Below are 23,078 nucleotides of genomic sequence, written 5' to 3'. Positions count from 1 at the left end.
GAGAGAAAAAAATGGAGGATGTGCCTGCCTGCTCTAATTCTAGGCTATGGCATGCTACTTTTGCAGAGCCAGTCACAAGAAGCTGGCTTTGTGTTGATCACCCGAAGTCCTACCAACTCTCTACCTTTCCTCACTTCCTGGAAGCTGCAGCAGGCCTCTCTCCATCCCCAGGTTTGTCTGCACTGGGAAATAGCTTTAAAGTTCTCCTCATCTATGAGTGAGTAGACTGGTGTGTAGACTCCAGTGTTTCTTCCCATTCTTCTCAAAACTACCCCACAGCCTGTCTTGCCCCCTTCCCTTCTCCTTAGTTTGAGATCCTGCTGATGCTACTGCAACTGACTTGGTGACCACTGTAAGGGAAAACTGCAGCAGAAAAGGGAGCATCCAGTTCCTCAGAGCAGCACCCTGTCAGCTGTCTTAAAATGCTGTCCTTTCCCTCCACCTGGTCTCATTCACTGTGCATGTTAAACTTCTGCAATGTAGGTTACGAGGTAAAGAGTATGATTAGATCTTTCAAATGGATGATGCTGGTTTGATTCTGGAGTAAAAGGAAATGGGAGCTATGGAAAAATCCATATGGAATTCTGTTCTCCTTTAGCCAGTCCCAGTCCGGTCTTTTCTTCTCATCCGTTGTTCTTTATCTCATCCTTGTTTTGGCAAGCTCAGTCTCTTCTCTTCTGGCTTCTCACTCAGCTCCCAACCTCTTCTCCCAGAAGGTCCTGTTTCCCCTGTCATGCATAAATCCTCATTCTATTCATCTGACCTCCTTTCATCTTCTTCCTTCTGCTGCTGACTTCTAATCCTACAGTCCTCCAGATAGAGACATTCAAACCTCATCTTGACACAGACCTGAGCAACCTATTTTGAGCAGGAAGCTGGACTGCTGAAAGACCAGTCCAAAGGAGAATCCCAAATGTGGGATTTTGTGATCCAGCTTGCATGATTTTGTTGATTCTGTGGCCACCAAGAAGAAACTCTGAGGGCTTTTAGCTGTAGAATTCCAGCAAGTTTCTACAGTATAGTATTCAAATCATAATTGAAAAATAGTCTTACGAGTTGGACAAATTTGGCTGGGATTCCCTGGGGACTACAGCTTGCATGATTGTATCATCTTGGCCTCTAGTGATCCAGATTTTCAGCTCTGCTATCAAAACTTGGAGATAAAAAGGCTGCTTAAAACAGAAGTTGCTTGAACATCAGAAGTTGCTTGAACATGCAGAAAATAACATCTTTCTTTTTGCCTCAGTCCCAAAAGCAGCTGAAACCTTTTCTTCCAAAATTGGCCATACTAATTATATGAGGCACACCCTTGCTGCAGAAAATTTCAGTTTGAATTGCTGATGTCTGGCAATAAGCAGCTGAGAAAGAGGTTTTACGGTGGGTTGAGAATTTTACTGGTCCCTACATGTATTGTGGGACTGCAGTCTACTTCCAAGTATTCGCACAGCTCAGTCTGTAACAGATGATGAGGAGATGCTGTGGCAGGTGAACCAAGGCAACCACGCCTTGCCAGAAAGCAGTCAAACCTCCAACACCATTCTTCCTTTCCTGTTCACAGCAGCCGATTTAACTGAAAGTCGGACAGGTCTCTGGCACTAGTCTAAGGCACTACTGGGTTACTGCTGCTAAAACTCATGCAATTTAATCCTTGGGAGAGGTCTCGGTGAAAAGCAGCTGCTTGACAAAGTAAAGAATATCTTTATACGTTCCCCCAGGAATATTTGGTAGTGAAACAAAATTCTAGGAATGTATAAAAACAGTTAATTTTATAGCCTTTCAAATAATAACTTGTCAGACTTTATAAAAAACAAAGGGGAAGGAAAACTGCCTGAATGATGAAACCTTTCATGTAATACATTTTGTAATTATTTCTGTTGAGTATTGTTTTAACAGAAAGCCATGGTTTAGCCTGGATATTAGGAAATATTTCTTTACAGAAGGGGTTGTTAGGTGTTGGAATGGGCTGCCCAGGGCAGTGGTGGAGTCACCATCCCTGGAGATGTTTAAGAGTCAGGTTGACATAGCACTGAGGGATATGGTGTAGTTGAGAATGGTCTTTGTTAGGTTAATGATTGGACTAGGTGATCTTCAAGGTCAACCTAGATTCTGTGATTCTGTGAAAAATTGCTAGAGGTGGGCAATAAGAAAAGGAAATGGGAGTTCTTTTCTTGTGCAAGTATAAAACAAGGTTCTGTATTTAAATCAACTATTTTTCAATATTTAAAGTACTTCTTCAATATAACATGCAGGGTTAGCCTTACAGTACATTGACATTAAAATGGGAGAGAAACCCTGTTAAATATGTCAGTAAAATAAAAGATGCGAGTAGTTTAAAATCTTGTCCCCTAAAAATGTGGTCCTCGTAATCTCAATTAAAGCAAATGCAAGGGTTGTAAATCCATGAAATAGATTTTAAAATTTGCATTAACATGGTTTTGTTTCTCTAGAACAATGCCTCCAAGCTTTTGCTGGCCATTATGGAAAGCAGGCATGACAGCGAGAATGCAGAAAGAATCCTTTTCAACATGAGACCAAGGGAACTGGTGAGAAAACTTATGCATATTCATAAATCTTTTGGCTGAAAAAAAAATCTGTCATTAAAACATTTTTAAAATTATCTGCATCTAAGATGAAAAGTGTTGGCAGCATATAGTGACACAATGTATCAGGATAGTACTAATTCGCAAAAAGTACTTTAAAAGGATCAGGCATGCATGATTTCAGTCTTTATTACTTCATTATTTTTATCAGTTCCAAGCACTTTTCTGTAATTGTTTACTAACTAAATTATCATACTCTGGTAGACTGTCTTCAAGTACACTTTGTCAGGGGCTGGCAGATTAAGCTTGTAGAGTTTGTGAAACAGTGCTAACAAACGTGTGTGTAGACATATATATATAATATATATATGTATGTTTTATATATATGTCTCATGAACAAAGAGAGTTACAAAGAGTTGTTGCTGTATTTTGGAACAACTGTGATGCTTGTGTAGGTCTCTAGGAATTTTAAATAAATTGGAAATCTGGAGAAACTGTTTTTAATCCAGCTGACCATGTAACAGCAGTGACTGAAAAACCTGTTTTATGGGGAGATCTGTGGGCATCAGTCCTGCCCTTAGGTAGAGCCCAGTGGCCTGCTGGTTTCCAGGCGTCATCGCTAAGGTGCCATGTCAGCACGATGAGGCCTTCCCTAAGGTACAGCTGCAGGATCAAGCCCTGCACGGGGAATGGAGGATTTCCCTCCCCAGTGGACCTGTAAAAGGCTTCTGAATATTTTTGGATTTCCCCAGAATCCTGCCCAAATCTGTATCTTCCTTTCCTTTTTGGTTTAGGTTTTTCTTTTTTTTTGCTACTAAACTGTTTGGAGAACGCTGAGTGAAATTGCAGCCTGCTCTAGCCAGAGGGAGATCATGGCTGCACTCTTAAGTGTCACACAGCACTACCTGCCATATCTGTAGATGTCTTTAAAAGCATTTGTGAAAATATGTGCTCACAAAGGCTCAGCATTCCCATTCCTTTCTCAGGATTACAGTTTTTCTAATGAGAAATGTAGCAATTTGGAGCTTCACAAATACTTCAAGCTTGTCTTTATTCAGAAAGTGTTTCTCAGATTGCTCTCTCTTGCAGAACTGCAGGACACCCATCCAGGCTTGATCTGAGCAAAGAGAGTGTGTTCAAACACAGTGTGCTTTTTCACCAAGAATGACATTTATTTCATCTCTCCCTGGTTGTGTTTGTGTCACAGGTGGATGTGATGAAGAATGCGTATAACCAAGGCCTTGAATGTGGCCATGAGGAGGAGAATGGAGATGATGGCATCTCCCCAAAAGATGTTGGCCACAATATCTATATTTTGGCACATCAGGTATGTCTTATTTGTGTGTGATTGCTTCCAGGGAAGTGTTACGTGGTTAAACTCCACACAAAACCTGTCTGATCAAAAAGGGGAGTTTTTCCATCTTGTGATTTCTGGCTAATGTTTGTGTACAACATTGCTTTATCTGGAAGATTGCTGAGAGCAGGACAAGCAAGCAGTCTCACTGTATGTGTAGGCACTCTTAGGAGATTTGGTAGGCTATATTTGTGTGAAGTAACAATGTAGAGCAAAATGGTTAATGTTCACTTAGCTTTGTCTTTTAGCATTAACAGCTCATCAATCAAATCATAAATCATGTCATTATTGGTGTATTTTAAATACTAACTTCAGTTGTGATACCAAATGAATTTGAATTGAGAAGATTCCTATTATTTTAGATATATTAGTTAGCCAATAAGAATTGTTGGGCCTTTTTACTGTTTTCTCCTTTCGAGTTATGTTGTAATGCCCTCAAGCTTTTTCTGATCACTTTTGCTTATCGTCTGGTAAAGGTAGAATGTGCACTGAAGGTTTTTATTTGATGGGATGTTAATTCTTCAGAGTAGTTGGTATCAAAAATAGTTTATCTTTCAATTCTTTTAAGACTGTTGAAAATATTTTTAAATTATAGAAGACCACATATTTCTTGATTATATTATAAATGATATCACTTGATATTTCATATAAGGGCCACATTTAAAAAGAAATCTTTTTACTAAGTAAGAAGAAATAAACAGATGGGAATAGGGAGTGTTCATTATGCTTATTAAGTATTGTTAGGAATTGAATACTCAATAGAAAAAAATGCAATCTATAGTTACAGTAGTATTATGCAATGTTTCTTTCAAACAAGGGATGCAAAACCAGTTACTGAGTTATGCTTGTTTGCTTGCAGCATATTTAAATAAGTGTTTTGTTACTGTGTTGTTGTGGCTGACCATGTTCTACTCTTGTGCTATATGTAGGACTGTACATAAAATAACCATCAAAAATGATAGAATTTTTAGAAAGCATTTGTAGTAAATGTGACTATTTGCTCCTTGTATGAATGCTTATAATGAAAATTTAAATGCCTGCCAAATCAAAATGTTATTTTATGTCTTCTGCCTACAGCTTGTGTTAAATGACTTAATGGAGTCTGTGACAATGGAAAGTAAGTTTGGGGGAGTAGAATATAGGTCTAAAACTATATATGAAGTGACTGCTGGAGTCATTTTACAAAAGAGGTCACTACCAAGGTACACTAGCTAGCTGAGGTGTAGATTAAGCTCTGTCCCTAGCTACATATTCACAGTGCAGGGGATGTCCATGATACCACTTCACAGCTATTCCAAATACCTGATCCGTAGTCGGCATTTTGGTTCCATAAGGCTGGATATTTTTACAGCAATTTACTGAGCTCCTTCCTGTTCTGCAGAATTAAATGGCATGATTGCTCTGTACGCTGTAAAAATATCCATCTTTTTACCAAAAAAGGACTGTTTTCCTTTTCTTGCATTTCTGTAACACAGTATGTGTATGTGTTTACAATAGCTGTGCACCCATGTCAAGCCCTGTATGAAAACAAAGCACTGGAAGGGCAGGCAATTTGAGGCCTTTCTCTCCCCTCTGATAATGAAAAGCTATGATTCTTGGCATAGGACTGCTGATCTTTGACCCCAAACTCTTTCCATGTGTGCCCTTTTGCTCGCACTGGGATGTGCAGGATACAAGCATCGTCCTGTCTCAGTAGGGCCATTGTTGCCAGGTTCTTTTGCTGGCTCCATTCTCCAAACACCCTGTTATGCTTTGCTGTGTCAAAGGGGATTTCTGGTGCCTGGGCCTTCCATTTGGCTTAGCTGACCTGATTTACATAATATTTCTTCACTGTGCTTCTTACAGTTTCACAGTTCATCTGACTTTTTTTTTTCTACAACCAGTGTGGCTCTTCAGTTGCTTTCCTGACACTTGCTTGTGACCACTTGCTCTACTTACAGCTTTTCAGTCCCTCTGCAAAGGCAGAATCAAGACCAAGAGTTCCTCTTTTTGCTGTTACAGCCCTCAAACATAGACAGTTTATTTTGGGGAGCTCAGACTTTCAGTTTTTGTTGTTGCACTCTTCAGGGCAATGGTGGGTTCTGCATTTTGCCACCACTACATCCTTCCTTGCCCTTCCTGTGGTTGATTTTACCAGAAGCAAATGGCATTCTTGTAAATGTTTGACCCAAAGTGCATAGAAAGTCATAAATATGTCACAAGCAAGGCTGAGATTTCTGTTACTAAATCTCCTTTACAGCCTCCCAAGCCCTATCCCAAATGCATATGCAGGCACACATATGCAAGTGCATGTGCATACTTGTACATCACGCACACACACATGCGTGCACAGAGGTGTGTGGGCACAGCAGCCTAGGACATGATGGTAAGACACTGTTAAATAAGACATTTCATCACAGTTATCACATCTCTTCCACATGTTTCTCTGTCCTCTCTTTTCTTTCCTTTATTTCTTCATCTTGCTCCAGCCTGCCATGTGCCATAGCTGTGCTGCTTCCACTGCACTGACTTCAAGCTGTCTGGACACTACTGCTCCTCACTTTTCCCATTTGACATACTATGAGCAGGGAGGAGAAGGGAGCGCCACTGAGAGAAAGCAGAACTGACTTATCCAAGAGGAACTACCCTGAGCTGCACCCCAACTCTGCAGCCTGGCTTTGGGGTAGGGACCCCTTCCAGATGTAGCTCTTGTACAGCCACTTGTGGAGGAGTGACACAAACTGGTGCTTGAGGTCACATCCTGGAAAAATAAGCCTATTATTGCTAGATAGAGAGCATTCACAATTCTCTTGAAAATTCACGGAGGAGATTCTGTTTTCTTTGTATTGTTCAAATGTCATGCTCAGAGCCAAGCTTTGAACATGACATTGCTAATTTCTTAGTCTTGGGTGAATAACAGTGGTATGTTATGGATAGTTCCATCAGCTTTTATACTTCTTTTCAAGCCTCAGTCAAAAAAATAAACTGATGTGGTATTTTTATTGCTGTCCTTTTAAAAGATCGTGTTAAAGCAGGCTACACTTTGTTTTGCAAAGTTAGTAAGGCTGTCCACAAAGAGACTTCATCTTGATATGATGTCTTTGTAGAGATTAAAAAAGCTTTTGACATAGTAGCACAAAAAAGTTTCATCCTAACTTCTTATATGCAGAAGCATTAGTGTAGGAGAATCAAGTTTTTAAATAGCTAACCAAAAAGAAAGAAATCATAGAAGGCTAAAGAAATCCTCCAGCTTTTTTGGATGACTGCTTGACCTTGCTACCTGTTAATTATAACAAAGTATTTTGGTAGTTTGTAAACTAAAAAAAGCTTCCTTGGAGTTAGTAGTATTTCTGTGAGGTTCATGACCCCTTTACATTTACTATGAAGTAAGATAAGGCACTAGTTATAACCATAGGCTTCTGTAGCTCGCATGCATATATATATGTGCTTCTGCAGCAGAAAATACATTGGAGTGTTTCCCTGTGTTTTTCAGCAAGATGCAAACTGTCCAAATCAAACATGAGGGCCAAGCTAATACACTGTACCTTTCAGCAGGGGCTTTATTCATGAGGCTCAGAAGAATGTGAAATAACTTTAAATAGCTTCTAGTCAGCTTGCAGCATGAGAAGAATGCACTTTCATCTGCCTGTAGAGCTGTGTAGACATGTTCTTGATCTAGAAGGATGTGAGTGGGTAGGGAGTAGGGAAGCAAATTTTAATACTGTAACAAAATGTTAAGATTTTCAATGCCTTGTGACTTCCTCCATCTTGGTTCCCAAAGCTGTTGCAGAAATATAGGGGTACTGACCTAAAACGTCACCCCTTTCATGATGCACGTTCTGTACTCTCAGGCTAGCAAAATGTTTACTCAATTGCTCACTTGTAAGCATATGCTGAAATTCTTTGCTGGAGAGGGAGTGTAGTAGGTTTTAGAGTTCCACAATACCTTTGTAACCTCCAGGCAAATAGAAGATGTTGGGTTTTTTAAGAGGTAGAGCCACAAACTTACTTAAATCCCAACAGAGTATCAAAACTACTTATATTTATTTAATTTCTAAATGGCACCAAAATTTAATGAAAAAAATTTTCTTCCACCCCACAAAGTTAGAAGAAATTAACACTGCTTGGTATCAATGCAGGTTGTGATGGTTTTAAGCCGTGCAGGGACTGGAGACCACATTGCCGTTGTCCCTCCCCCACCCTCGGACACAAGTAGGGCACAAACCCCAGGTTAAAATAAAAAGAAATTTAATACAACAGTGTAATAAAACAATCTGAACAGCAACAATAGCAAGAGTAACAACAACAAACAGTAATAACTGTAAACAAGACAAAGGATATACAGAGAAATACCGCAGGGATACAGCTAGCCCGCCGCGCGTGCTTTCTGCAACCCAAGCCACAAAAGAAAGCTTCCTGCACTACCGTGCCGGACCTGACGTCACATGGTATGAATAACCCGGCTAGAGATCCCTTCCCCCTGCTTGGGAGAAAACTTAACCCTACCCTAGCTGAACCAGGACATAATCCACCCCTTTATTCTATACCATCTGCATCATGTCCAGATGCCATTTAGCAGTTAATAATAACAAAATAACAATTAACAAAGGCACAGCATAATTCACGGCATGTTCTCACCCAGAATCAAGTCCCCCTGTGGTACGCATCGGACCTCTCCATCGTCCTGCATCACCCACCCGGTACACCCAGGTCCTTGGGCAAAAGCAATCCCGTGGATGGGTTTGCCTTTACCTTTGCCTGGCGCAGGACTAAACCAGACCATTTTTCCCAATATATTCCTCATGCACACCACAGGGACTTTATCCCCATCTACAGCACGTGGAGGTTTTGACTGATCTGGGCCAGCTCGACTAGCAGATCCTCTTGTGTTGAGTAGCCAGGTGGCCTTTGCTAGATGCATGTCCCAGTCTTTGAAGGTCCCACCTCCCAGTGCTTTCAATGTGGTTTTTAACAGTCCATGGTAGTGCTTGATCTTCCCAGAGGCTGGTGCGTGGTAGGGGATATGGTAGACCCACTCGATGCCATGTTCTTCTGCCCAGGCATTTATGAGGTTGTTTCAGCAGTGGGTCACATTGTCTGACTCAATTCTCTCTGGGGTGCTGTGTCACCACAGGACTTGGGTTTCAAGGCCCAGGATGCTGTTCCGGGTGGTGGTGTGGGGCTCTGGGTAAGTTTCCAGCCATCCAGTGGTTACTTCCACCATTGTGAGCACGTGGCGCTTCCTGTGGGGGGTCTGTGGCAGTGTGATGTAGTCGATCTGCCAGGCCTCTCCATATCTATGTTTCAGCCATCGCTCTCCATTCCGCTGGGGCTTCACCCGCTTGGCATGCTTGATTGCAGCACACATCTCACATCCATGGATGATCTCTGCCATGATGTCAATGTTGAGGTCCACCCCTCTATCTCGAGCCCACCTGTATGTTGCATCTCTACCTTGGTGGCCCGAGGTCTCATGAGCCCACCGGGCTATGAACAGTTCTCCTTTACGCTGCCAGTCCAAGTCCACCTGAGCCACTCTAATCTTAGCAGCTTGGTCTGCGTGCTGGTTGTGTCAATGTTCATCAGTGGCCCGACTCTTGGGTACATGGGCATCCACATGGCGCACCTTCACAACGAGATTTTTCACACGGGCAGCAATAACGTGCCACACCTCAGCAGCCCAGACGGTTTTACTGTTACGTTGCTAGTTGCTCTGCTTCCATTGCTGCAACCATTTCCACAGGGTATTCACCACTGCCCATGAGTCGGTGTAGAGGTAGAGCCTCGGCCACTTTTCCCGCTCAGCAATATCCAAAGCAAGCTGGATGGCTTTCACCTCTATGAACTGGCTCGATTCACCCTGTCCCTCAGCAGCTTCAGTGACCCGTCGTGTGGGACTCCATACAGCAGCCTTCCATCGTCGATGTTTTCCCACAATACAACAAGATCCATCAGTGAACAGGGCATATCACTTCTCCACATCTGGCAGCTCGTTATATGGTGGGGCCTCCTTAGCACGTGTCACCTCCTGTTCTGGTGACATCCCGGAATCTTGGCTCTCTGGCCAGTTCATGATCACCTCTAGTATCCCTGGGCGGCTGGGGTTCCCTATTTGAGCCCGTTGTGTTATCAACGCAACCCATTTACTCCACGTGGCATCCGTTGCATAATGTGTGGAGGAGGCCTTTCCTTTGAACATCCACCCCAGCACCGGCAGTCGGGGTGCCAGGAGGAGCTGTGTTTCAGTGCCGACCACTTCTGAGGCAGCCCGAACTCCTTCGTACGCTGCCAGTATCTCCATCTCAGTTGGTGTATAATTAGCTTCAGAGCCTTTGTATCCCTGGCTCCAAAAGCCTCGAGGTCGGCCTTGGGTTTCCCCAGGTGCTCTCTGCCAGAGGCTCCAGGTAGGGCCATTCTCCCCGGCTGCGGTGTAGAGCATGTTCTTAACCTCCTGCCCTTCCCGGACTGGCCCGAGGGCTACTGCTTGGGCAATCTCCCGCTTCATTTGTTCAAAGGATTGTTGTTGCTCAGGGCCCCATTCAAAATCGTTCTTCTTATGGGTTACGTGATAGAGAGGGCTCACAATCAGGCTGTAGTTCGGGATGTGCATCCTCCAGAACCCCACAACACCCAGGAAAGACTGAATCTCCTTTTTAGAGGTTGGTGGGGCCATGGCTGTTATCTTGTTTATCACCTCCATTGGGATGTGGCGACGCCCATCTTGCCATTTTATTCCTAGGAACTGAATTTCCCTTGCAGGCCCCTTAACTTTCTTTTGCTTAATGGCAAAGCCGGCCTTCAGGAGGATTTCAATTATCTTCTTCCTTTTGTCAAAGACTTCCTCGGCTGTGTCCCCCCATACAATGATGTCATCAATATACTGCAGGTGTTCTGGAGCCCCACCTTTCTCCAGTGCAGTATGGACGAGTCCATGGCAAATGGTGGAGCTGTGGTTCCACCCCTAGGGCAATCGATTCCAGGTGTACTGGATGCCTCTCCAAGTGAACGCAAACTGTGGCCTGCACTCTGGCGCTATCAGAATGGAGAAGAACGCGTTTGCAATGTCAGTCATGGCGTACCACTTGGCTGCCTTCAACTCCAATTCATACTGGAGCTCTAGCATGTCCGGCACTGCAGCACTCATTGCTGGCCTAACTTCATTCAGGCCACGGTAGTCCACAGTTAGCCTCCATTCGCCATTAGGCTTTCTCACTGGCCATATAGGGCTGTTGAAGGGTGAGTGAGTTTTGCTGATCACCTTCTGGCTTTCTAGTTGACAGATCAGCTGACAGATGGGGACCGGGGAATTTCGGTTGATACGGTACTGCTGCCGGTGCACCGTCTTGGTAGCAATCGGCACTCACTGATTCTCAACCTTAAGACTCCCCACCACTGAGGAATCCTCTGAGAGGCCGGGTAAGGTGGACAACTGTTCAACCTCCTCCAGGGCAGCTACACCAAAAGCCCACCGGTACCCTTTTGGGTCTTTGAAGTACCTTCTCCTGAGGTAGTCCATGCCCAGGATGCACGGGGCATCTAGGCCAGTCACAATGGGGTGCTTATGCCAGTCCCTCCCACTCAGGCTCACTTCAGCTTCCAATAGGGTCAGCTGCTGGGATCCCCCTGTCACTCCAGAGATGCAAATGGATTCAACCCCACTGTAGCTCGATGGCATCAGGGTGCACTGTGTGCCAGTGTCCACCAAAGCCTTATATTCTTGTGGGTTTAATGTGCCAGGCCATCGGATCCACACTGTCCAGTAAATCCGATTATCCCTTTCCTCCACCTGGCTGGAGACAGGGCCCCTCTAATCCTCCTCATCATCACTCACTTCTTGCAAGAATGATTTACTGGTCCCCTCAAGACGGTCAGACATAACATTCACCATTCTATTCTGTCTGGAGGATTTCCGACTGGACACTGGAGCTGCGCTCTTCTTGGAGGACTCCCCTTTTGTGATGGTCTTCCCTTTCAGCTGCTCTACTCGTGCAGCTAGGGCGGCAGTGGGCTGTCCATCCCACCTCCTCATGTTTTCTCCATGGTTGCGGAGGAAAAACCACAGGGTGGGTGCCTCATGGTGTGTGCCTTCTGCTGCCTTTCTCTTGGTGGGGGAAACCTTTACTTCTTGCGGTGGACAGAGGAAGCAAACAGTTGATTGAATGTGAATAGTAAAGCAAGCTTCATCTTTATTGAAAGAAAATCACACCTTATATAAGGACTAACTATAATTATGCATACTAATCATAAATCTATTGGATACATCTAAAAGGTTACATTATAATATCCCAGCCCCTTGTGGTATTTCGAGTATGTCACAACATTCTCCTTCTGGCTTGTTTTTGTCCCAAAGGTTGTTTACCATTATAATCAAGGTCTTTCTGTACCTCAGTTTCTCCCTTTGTTAGCATAACAGTCCTTTGTTAGCATAACTGTGCCCTGAATCTCCTTTCTTGTTAGCATAAATGTACCCTGGGTTTTTTCCTTTGTTTACATCAGATGGCTGTAATCAGCTCCTGCACAGACCCATGACCTTGTTCTGCAAACCATTCTCCAACAACTTCTAATGGCTGAGACATCAGCCTGTGCAGGTGGAATGTAGGACATGTCCTCTTCCATTTTCTGGACCCTCTGAGACCGTTCCTCCACAGCTGAGACCAGGAATTCTGAGATGAAGGGAGATTTCCCTCATATTGCCGGAGCTTGCCAACCACTCCATCCACTGTCAGAGTGTGGGTGTCTGTCCACCAGGACACTATTGCCAGTGCTTTCGAGTGTGCTTCTGGTGCGCTCTTCAGGAACTTTCGCCACATCAGGTGTGTGCAAGGGGCCTGATCTGGGTCCATGGGTGACTGCTCATCATTCAGATCACCATAGATCATCTAAAACACAGCCAGTTCCCTGAGATTCTGAATGCCTTTCTCAATGCTGGTCCATTTGCTTAGCTGACATAAGATATCATCCTTGTAGGGGTACCTTTCTCTTACACTGAGCAGGAGTCGCTTCCAAAGGCTGAGGGTTTGAGTCTGTTTCCCTATTTCCCTATCAATGCCAGCATCCTTGGCCAAAGATCCCAGCTGCTTGGCCTCTCTCCTCTCCATCTCAAAAGCACTGGCTCCATTGTCCCAGCATCAGAGCAGCCAGGTGCAAATCTGCTCACCTCCCAGGCGGCTGAAATCTCTCCGCATATCTCGCAACTCAGTCAGGGATAGAGATTGGACAATCACCACTGGCCCTTCCTCCTGTTCCCGTGCTGGGCCTGGCTCATCCCCATCCCCCACTTTGCAAACTGACTTTCTGGTATATTTGGTTTTCTGTATTGGGGCGACTGATACCGGCACTGGCTGGCTCTCTGGCTCAGCTGCTGTGCTGGTGGAGGCGACTGATACTGATTCTGCTTGTCCCCCCAGCCCAGATACTGTACCAGGTACTTCACCCTCAGGTTCTGTGGCCTTTTCTTCCCCTGGAGGGCAGTGGGTGGTATTAAAGAGGACACGGTAGGCATGGGCAAGTCCCCAACACATGGCAGCGATTTGTGTCTCCTGGGTTTTGCCAGGTTGGTAACACACCCTTTCTAAGCACTCCATCAGCTTATCAGGGCTCTGCATTTGTTCGGGAGTGAAATTCCAAAGCATTGGAGGTGACCACCAACTCAGACCTTTGCCCATCTTTTCCCACAGCCCTTGCCACTCACTATTATCTGACCTCGGGGCAGGTTTCCGGGCACTGCTATTGTTAGAGAAGTGCCGCATGGCCAAAACCAAAATGAGGCAGACATTCAGAAAGCATTGTGCCACAATCACACTGGCCTGCAAGCTCCAAGGGTAATTGAAACTCTCAAAAACCGAGAGGCTCTCTTCCCCTGGCTCACGCATAGAGGGGGTGAGACCCCTAACAAAAGCCCAGGCAGCAAACAGGTACCGGCCTGCCCTCACAAACAGTGATACAAACACATTATAAGCAATCAGTGGCCAGTACAGCAAAAAGAGACTCTTTACAGTAACAGTAAACAAGACAAAAGATAGACAGAGAAGTATTAACAGTAAACAAGACAAAAGATAGACAGAGAAATACCGCAAGGATACAGCTTTCTGCAACCCAAGCCACAAAGGAAAGCTTCCCCAGGTGCTGCTGCGCCGGACCTGAAGTCAGCATGGTATGAATAACCCAGCTGGAGACCCCTTCCCCCTGCTTGGGAGAAAACTTAACCCTATGCTAGCTGAACCTGGACATAGGTATGTAGCATAAATGAACACAAGCTTGAATCAGGCTATCTTCTGATAGACTATCACATTTGGAAGTGTTCTTCCATTTATAAATTCTTAAAATAAACCGAAGGAGAAGTGCTAGGATTTGCTGTGAATTGTAAGGTTCTTGCTGCAGGTACTACTAAACATACTGTAGCAACTGGACATCATGAATAAGTCGTATTCCTTCTTCTCTGGTTCTAATTTTAAATAGACTGAGAAAAATAAGTTGTTCAGCCTTACTTATTTGTTAATATATTAACAGCAGAATTGAGATTTCTTTATCAAACTTGGCAAGATTTATCAAACTAATGTCTTATTGCCATGTTTATTTCATGCAGTGTATTACATATTAGCATACCTACATGAAGAGTATTTGCTAACTAGGCAATTAAAATGGTAATATTTGATGGAGATTTATAGTTTGGGAGAAGGGGTACACTACAGGCTATTGTTAAAAAAGTTGCTATTTTTGACATTTGAAATAGGACTGTTTTCATAATGAGATTTGGACATGATACATTCATTAAGGAGTAACCAAAGTCATTTTTTTAAAAATTTAGCTATGCAAATATATAAAATTCTAAGAAGTACACAGCCTTTTGTTTTTGTGTCATTTGATTAGTGTGCCAATCTATATCTTTCACTGGGTTTGAGTACAACAAGGGCTGGAACCACATTTATTTTCCACATCAGTGCTCTGCTTAGTAGTGCATGGTTCTGGGACTCTTATACACTACAACAGAAAAAGAAATTACAGTAAAATTAGTGGTTTCAGAAATTTTTTAGAAGTAATCTTCCTTTTTATAGGATTTTGGAGGACTTAAAAGCTTTCATTACTTTTGTTTCCCCCCCTCTTAAAGTAGGTGGTGTTACCCAGTGTTACAGGTAGACACCAAACCAGAAGAAGGTATAGACAGCAAGTCATTAGCTGTCATGGGAAGCGAATACAGCTTGCTTGATCCTCAAAGCTTTGCTTTAACTGCTACACTGGGTTTCCTCCTATGCTCACTTGATCCCAGCTACTTTACTAATGAGGAAAATTGTCATTTATTGGGTAGTACAGTTGAGAAGTGCATAATCACTGAGCACATTAGTACTCCAAGAGTCTTTTAAAGAAATCTTGATAACATAGATTTTTCAAATATAATAAACTTTCCTGTGCTGCTAATATTATGGATTGTTAAGGCAAGAAGAGCTTTCATAAGATAATGGATACCACTGTGTGCATGTGTTTGAGGGAGTTATTGTAAGGCTGAAGTTTTTTTGTGGGTAGTAATTTTTAAAATGTGAGATAGGATTGCGGCATGTAATTTGTCCTTTAGTGTGAGGATCTGAAGCTTTCTGAACTGACTGGGTTGTCCAAGGCCAACAAAACAGTTTTCTGCATGAAGTAAGTGTGACTATGGTCAGGGGTAAATTTGGGGTGAAATTTGACCATTTAAAAAGAAATGTTGATGAAGAAGGCAGAAACCAATTACTTAATACTGTGCATTGACAAGCACATTCTATAAGACATAGCAAAGAAACACCTGGAAGGCTATTTAGGATGGGGAACAGGTAGAATCAGTTACAACCCCCAGTAGTCTGCAGTGTGCATTAGCTGGTTGAAATGATAATATCATGGTTATACCATGGAAAAGAAATGAACAAAAGCCAAGTGGAAAAGTCTTGCAAGAATACCTTCACCCTTGATGGTAGTGTTACCATTACTGACCCATAACATTTGCCTAAAAGAGATCTCCCTGTCCTTGTGGGAGCTGTGAGTTCCCGGAGTATTTTGCTCTAAAAGATAGGCTTTTCTTCATCCAGTTGGGAAGCAACTTTCAGTTCCATCAAGGATCCCTCCAGAAGAGCTTACATCTGGGGACTACACTGGTTCCATGAATTTTTAAGCTTGTTGACTGTTTTCTGCCCATCCTCTGCCTCAGGTAGATGTTTTGCTCAGAAATGGGGCGGTGGCCCCTTAGTTCCATAAGTGTCTGTCTTCACAAAGCATTAGGTTGTGCCTAGATTCTATTAATAAACATTTTGAGTAGAATTTGTTCCATGAACAAAATGGCTTGGTTCATTTGAATTTTTATACATTTCTGACTGGGAGGTACAGTCAAAAAAAAAGTGGTGTCTTTAGTGTATTAGAATAGGATTTTGGAAAAAGACCCAAATACAAAAAGGTCTGAACTTGTCTGGTGTAAATGCATGGACTGTACCAGAATCACTGGTGATACTGAGTGAAAATATAGATCAGTGACATTTTGTGTAGCAATGACCATTTTCAAATTTTGCAGCTGATGTGGGCAAGCAGCAACTGGCAGGTATTATTGGAGATTGTCTTCCCAAGCACCTGATGGCAAATGGAGAAAGATACTATACATATTTAAATAAACAGGATTACCTTTTGAGGCTAGAGGATGTTCTATCCTTTAGGATAAACCTGTCCTTCAGGATAAATAGCTGTGAGTTTGTGCAATGAGAATGCTCCATTTCTGCAGGATGGGTAGAATTTTTCAAGCTAAAGGATGTAGTTTTTTTCGCAAGGTTTTGCTGAGGTTTGCTGTTTGGGGGGGCTTTTTGTTTCTTTCTCTTAACAGAGAAGCTCTTGCTGATAGCACTGCCAAAACAAAGGTCTAATAGGGACCAGTCCCAGGAACCGTGACTGTCAGGGGACTCATATCTTTGGCTGCCAGACCTGAAGCTTCTCGTAGAACTTTTATGCTCTGCATGTTGTTTTGTAGTTATCATCCTGATGAGACAGGCTATGGCATCAAAATGACACCAGCTAATTAAATGTCAGCAGAATCAGAAGCTGTTGCAAGGCTTTTACACTAGCCAAGATTGAAACAGAAGCCAATGACACACACCACCCTCCTTGCAGCTCATTAGGATGGTATATAACTTCAGCCAGCTGCAGTATAGAGGGACAGTATGGAGGCTGCTGCAAGGGCTTGACACTAATGAGCACCTGAAAGATTAAACAAATGTTTGTGGCTGCTGTTAGGTCTCAGGTTAAAACCTTGGCAACTTGTGCTTCGTTGTTAGGTCTCAGGTTAAAACCTTGGCAACTTGTCCTTCAACGTTTTCTTTATCTCCCCTTCTCCTTGGAAGCATCCACCTCAGAAACCTGTCATGACTTTGATAGGAATCTACATGGGGACTTCTGTTTTCCCTCTGGTGTCTTGTTGACTTAGGCTGCTAAGAACTGCTATGATTCAGGCTAGAGCTTTTTGCTGTAGGCTGGGCACAAAGGTTTTAGCTTATTTTAATTTTTCTAGTTCTGCTTCTCTAAAGTAAGATTGTTTACTATACATGTGTATGTGTTTTATTATATGTTATTAATGAGGGATATATCATGTTTGGCTGTGGTGACTGTGCATTTCACTAGAGCACAGGTGGTCTTATTATTTCTGCTTTGTGGGTTTCTTCTTCTACCTTTAACTTCTGCAATCCTGTGTCCTTGTGTTTTGTGGTTTACAAGATTTTTTTATCATTGGGAAATATGTTGCATTGGTGTCAGGGCCCAAGCATTACACCAGAAGAAATATCCTTTCTTTGTCAAATGCCTGCATTGTGAAATCTTCACATTAGTCTGTGGTTTTACTCTGAAAATTGGCTGTGGGACAATGGCATACTGTTTAAGACGTTCTCTGCTCTCAGGCTCTATTGGCAGTTCTGTATTAGTGATAAATATACTACCTTTTTATTGCTATTTGAAGCAGCACGGGCTGTGGAGAATGACTTCAGTTGTCCTTTGGTTCTGTATCACTAGCGGGACAGTTGCTTAGCTTCCCACTTTAAGAGTAGGTCTTCATTTACCCATATCCTCAGCTGGTCCATGCGGGAATGTCTCTGCTGAAAGTAGATAAGCAATACTGATTTACACTAGTAGAGAACTTGACCTGTTGCCCTCAAACCATACTCTTACCCTAGAGCTCCCCACTTGCATTTGGCATGCAGTCTTCATTAAGAGTTATGATATATGGGAAAAAAAAAGTGCGGCTTGACTTAAAGCTTTTCAATCAAAATTGCATGGAGGAGCGTTAAGTAGAATTAAAAATCATTTTGCTTATAAACTGAGTAAACTCAATCCAGAAGCCATGAGAGAGACAGTAAAAGTGGAACCACACAGTGCCATCTTTAGAAAGTCACTCTTCAAAGTAGACTGCACTTTCAGTTGCCCTCAACTGCAATGTATACATATTGTCTGCTCAGAAATGTATGTAATGTAGCTACTTACTTTGTTCAGATTTCAGTAAACTCCCTGTATTAAGGAAGCTGAATTACACCAAGTGTTGACTTGCAATAGTCTACTGTAGGTGAAGGCAGAGATGGGGCTTTTCCATTAGAGGTGACCTTCAAATGAACCAAAGTGCTCTTTTCTTAAATCCAAAGCACAACTGAAACATTTTACTCTAAGCTTTGTTTGTTTGTTTTGAGAGTAAGTGAGTGTAACCTTGGAAATATCATGAAAGTGAAGTCTGGTCTTACTTAATATTACCAGAGTAGTTCTAATAGGTCTCAGATATCTGCATTGTGAAATCCTAAACGTTAATTAAAAACAGCGGGGTCATCTTTTCTAACAAAGACATGCTTTTTAATCTCTCTCAAATTGTTCAGTAGTCATTGAAGTAATTTCAGGTTAACAAAAATAAAGAGCATTAAACAGAATGTCAAAATATGCCTGTTCCTCACAGTTGCTCAGTTTTAACCTCATCTCCTCTGATGTCATAGTTTAATTAGGTATCTCAGTCAACATAGAGGTTTCCAGAATATCCAAGATCTGAATTTGTAACCTACAAATAGGCAGAGCTACCTCAGTTGCTATCCTCTTTATTTCACTTATTTAACATGGTGCAGAAAACTGAAAATGAGGTCCACGTTGCACTTTTTCTGAGGCAGCTGATTAAAATTAAAAGCTGCGAAATTTAGTTTTAGCATCTGATTATGCTTTTCTACACCAAAAGCGAGGTGACTGGTTACTTAGGACCACTGGTAGTCTTACAGGAGTAAAACACCTTCAGACCTGCACATGGGTAAGCATCTGATCAACCAGGGATTAAAGAAATTTTTTCTCTGCCATTATGTGTAGGCAAGAATTTTAGAATTTGTTTTATGAATGATGGTTTGTGATAGCCTTAAATGAATTTGCTCTTTCCAACCTTTTCTTTCTGTGAGTCTGTCTGCAGAGCACCATTTAGCTGCTAGTTGGCTGAGTAAAGCAGCATTATTTGTGAATGTCTGATGAGGAGAGAGATTAAATTTTTACCCTTTTGCTCTTCCACTGGGAACTGTTATTTCATAGGTGCCAGGTGAAACTGCTCTCCTGAGGACAGTAGCCATAATGCAGATTTGGAAAGAGCAACTCACCGTTTTACTTTCTCTTCTCTCTGTTCCTGTGCCCCTAAATTATTTTTTTTAAAGACATTTTGCTCTCCTAATGGGAGGGTGAGGTGAACATTCAACAGCATGATTGAAAAACCTGGAAAATCTCACCACTGTGATTATTTGAAGGGAGACATCTCAATTCCTGTCCATCTCCACACTTGGTAACTGCTCTGTTTTGTACCCCACAACGTATATATGTTAGACCCCTGCAGAGATTAGGAAATGCATGTCTTCTGTGAATTTGACAGATTGCAGCTTCAGCTGTTTACTGCTACGTACAAACATAGTCTCATGTTTTGACTCTGAATGACCAAGTTATGGTTTTCTGTGTGCTGTGGAAATAGCTGCTGAAGAGGTGGGATGCTAACAGGATTAACTATGAATAGACTTTTTGTTTTGCTATTGCTGTAACATCTAAGAGGACCACATAGTGGCCATATTCAAGTGCTTGAACCATGGAGGCAGAGCCATGATACCAAGTTGCTACTGAGGACTCAAGACTCTTTAATGTGCTTCATTGAAGATTGCTAGATGGCTTATCCCAGCCTCTCCAAGTGCAGTGTATGTACCGTGGCCATCTTTCAAGCCATACCTGCATGTAGCAGAGCTAGTGGTTATATCATCAATTGGGTTGGTGAACTGCATCCAGCTTAAGGGGTCACAGAGTGCAAAAGACACCATGACACTATACTGCAAATGTATAAGATGAGACTTAAGGGTGGGAAAACATGAGGAGGGATCCAGCGATGCAAGTCTCATGCTTCAGGTCAGAGACTGAACTTTTTCCTTGTGGTTTGGGTAGACCCTGGAGACAAGGATGAGCTCATTCTGGAAGTATTAACCCATGAGCTACTTTCTGCTCTACTCTTGCCCCCAAAATAAGAGTCCTCTTGACCCCAAAATAACAGTCCTCCTTTTGTTAGTGCTAGCCTTCCTTTTCTTTTGAAAGCCACATATTAGACAGGAGTGGAAAGCTATTTGCAGAGAATCACTGTTCTGAATAAAAAGAGAAACCTAGAAAGTAAAGTGCTTGATAGCAAAAGGATTCTAAAAGTTCCTGAAAAGGGTATGCCATTCAGAGCTCTCTTATCTCAAATTTCCATATATATATTTTGTATGTATTTAAAGTGTTGGTGGCATTTAGAGATGAACAGTTATCTTGCTGTGTGGATTTGGGATCCATATGCTTGCTGGTCTGTTGCTGGTTTTGATCTCTCTCAGATTGGGTCTGTACTATGTTGGTGAGCATGCCAGTAAGGTCTTGTTTTGGGTGCAGTGCTTTATCTGCCTTTCATAGAAATTGCATGTGGCTGGAATTTCTTCCTTGTTATGCCGTGAAGAAGACTATTTGCAGTAACACTACTCTCTTTTTCTTCCTTTTCCATTGAAATTTCTTATCATATTCATAATCATGTCTGACACTTCCATCATCTCCCTACTTCCTTCCATTCTGTACTCTTCACAGTTTTGCTTACAGTAATCATAGGAGGCAGCTACAAGTGCAATTGTGTCATCCTGGTGGAACAGTGGATTGCATACTGCTGTCCACATCCTATGTTCAGTATGGTCAGTGTACACCAAAAACCAAATGTGACCAACGTATGCATTGAGATGGTTTGACTCATGTAGGAACAGCTGTCCGTGTCAGTTTACACGTAGCCTGCAGGGATGTGTCACACCCACCCCTGTCAAATTAATTTGTTGCAACACATTTTATCTGACCTGAACTTTCCCCACACATACACTTTATTTTTTTGCAAGTAAGCTTTGCCTGTGAAAGAAATTACAAAGAAGACAAATTGAAGTAAAGCTCATTGAAATATTAGCAAGTCATTTTGTTGTCTGCTGGCTTTCATCAGGGATAAAAGAACAGCAAAGACACATCAAAAATAGCAATAAAATTACTATGAAGTCTGCAAACGTAATAGTGGTAGAGATCACTTAACTGTGGTGGTTTCTCTTATGTGATAATGTTCAGGTGGTTTATTTCTCCCTTCCCTGTGAGGTAGATCCCTATTATCCACAATCTGTAGTGTGCACCACGTGGAGTCTGGGGAGGAGAGGTGGTGTCTCAGAGGTTACACAAGGCCATGGAAGACCCAGCAGCAAAATCCAAAGCGTCTGGACCACCCAGGGCCCTGCTCATGTACCACAAGCCATCAGAGGAAGATTAACTCTAAATCCTTTTGCTTGGTCTGTACAGTATGATCATCTAAATGAAATCAATGAATACTTGATTTGAGAATCTCCCATTGCTCCACCCCTGCTGTTCCTAATGTTTGTTAACAGACTGCTTTGTGGTAGAGTGCAAAGGTGCCGCTCTATAAAACTGTAATGACTTCTGGAAAGGAAGTTGCCCTGTGTATTGCAGAAAGCACCATTCAGTTTTGATTGGAACATGGGGAGTTGTTGTTATTACTCTTAGTACAGCCAGTTGGAATAAAAATTTCTGCTCAGTTATGGTTAAGATGACATTTGTTTTTTCCTTGCTTTGTCTCTCTCCTTGTTTACTGATGGAATAGGCGTGTTCTCATTTGCCCTGGGCAAGGAGCTGGTGTGTCATAAGGTCCTGGCATGCCAAGGAAAAGGATCTCATTTTCTGTCTCCTGTCCTGTCTCTCACCCATCCTGTTTGCTACTCCCTTGACTTTCTCTTTGCTGTTGTTTCTGGGGTTTTTCTTGCCAGTCCCCAGGCAGCTTTTTTATCCTTTCTTGCTCTCTAAGCAGAAAATGAAGTGTTCAACGAGATGACTGGGGTTTCCCTTTGTGAGGGGGTTTGGTGGTGCCAGATCTCACACTGCCTGTCTCCAGGACCCAAGAGACTGAAGGGGAAAAAAGAGGAAGAGTCTGTAAATGAGCCCCAGCTGCATGAGTCTGTTTGCACAGCAAGGTGAAATGAATCTAAACAGATGGAATTATTCTGCTGTTTCTGCAAGTTGTATTTTGTCTCATTTCTCCCTGGTGAAAGACCACTGGCCTTTGGGCTGGCAACCCGCACTGCAGTACATCTAGTTACTGGCACGGTAGAGATTAAGATAATTTGCAGCAGATCTATCAGATGTCACGCACTGGACATCAGGTCTGTACAAACAGCTCTTGCCTCACTTTCCACAAGGTCTCTAGTTTATGCACTTCCAGGACTGTGTATAGTGACCTCTCTCTGCCCTGACACACTAGATGGGGCTGACTGGCACACCAGAGGGTTGGCTAGTGAGCTGCAGCCAGGGCATGGGTTAAGGGCAGAGGGGGCACTGAGCAGGGCTGTAGCTTGCAAGCACACCACACCTCCAGTTCCCTCCCCAAAATGAGCCCCAGTCACCAGCATGTTCCTGACTGCTGCCTAACAGCATGCCCTTCCCCTGTCAGGTGTGCCTTGTGCCAGGTATCTCCCCCACTGAATAACAGCCTTACTGCTGCCTTACAACTGTGAGAAGAAACGTGAGAAAATTTGTGACAAGGATAATATTTTTTTTAAACTTTTTTTTTTTCTATTTTTTAGATATCTGTAATACTTCTTAATAGTAGCTCTGTAAATCAAAGTGTTTCAGGCACAGAAACTGTTTGTGTCTTTATTTGTGCT

General features: G+C 42.8%; 1 protein-coding gene across 4 annotated transcripts in view; it reads left to right on the top strand.

Moving 5' to 3' along the window:
- The window catches only part of ITPR2 (inositol 1,4,5-trisphosphate receptor type 2), a 287,303-nt gene that overhangs the window by 206,467 nt on the left and 57,758 nt on the right, over positions 1-23,078 (top strand). For 3 of the 4 annotated variants that reach the window (XM_074902357.1, XM_074902356.1, XM_074902355.1), the window contains exons 44-45: positions 2,448-2,543; positions 3,748-3,867. The exons of the other annotated variant lie outside the window; for it this stretch is intronic. In XM_074902357.1, the coding sequence (XP_074758458.1) occupies positions 2,448-2,543; positions 3,748-3,867 (216 nt within the window). The remainder of the gene's footprint in view (positions 1-2,447; positions 2,544-3,747; positions 3,868-23,078) is intronic. 4 annotated transcript variants of the gene reach the window in all.

This window comes from Athene noctua, chromosome 3 (genome assembly GCF_965140245.1).
Source record: "Athene noctua chromosome 3, bAthNoc1.hap1.1, whole genome shotgun sequence".
NCBI classification, from domain to species: Eukaryota; Metazoa; Chordata; class Aves; order Strigiformes; family Strigidae; genus Athene; species Athene noctua.
This window is presented reverse-complemented; position numbering and strand designations above follow the sequence as displayed.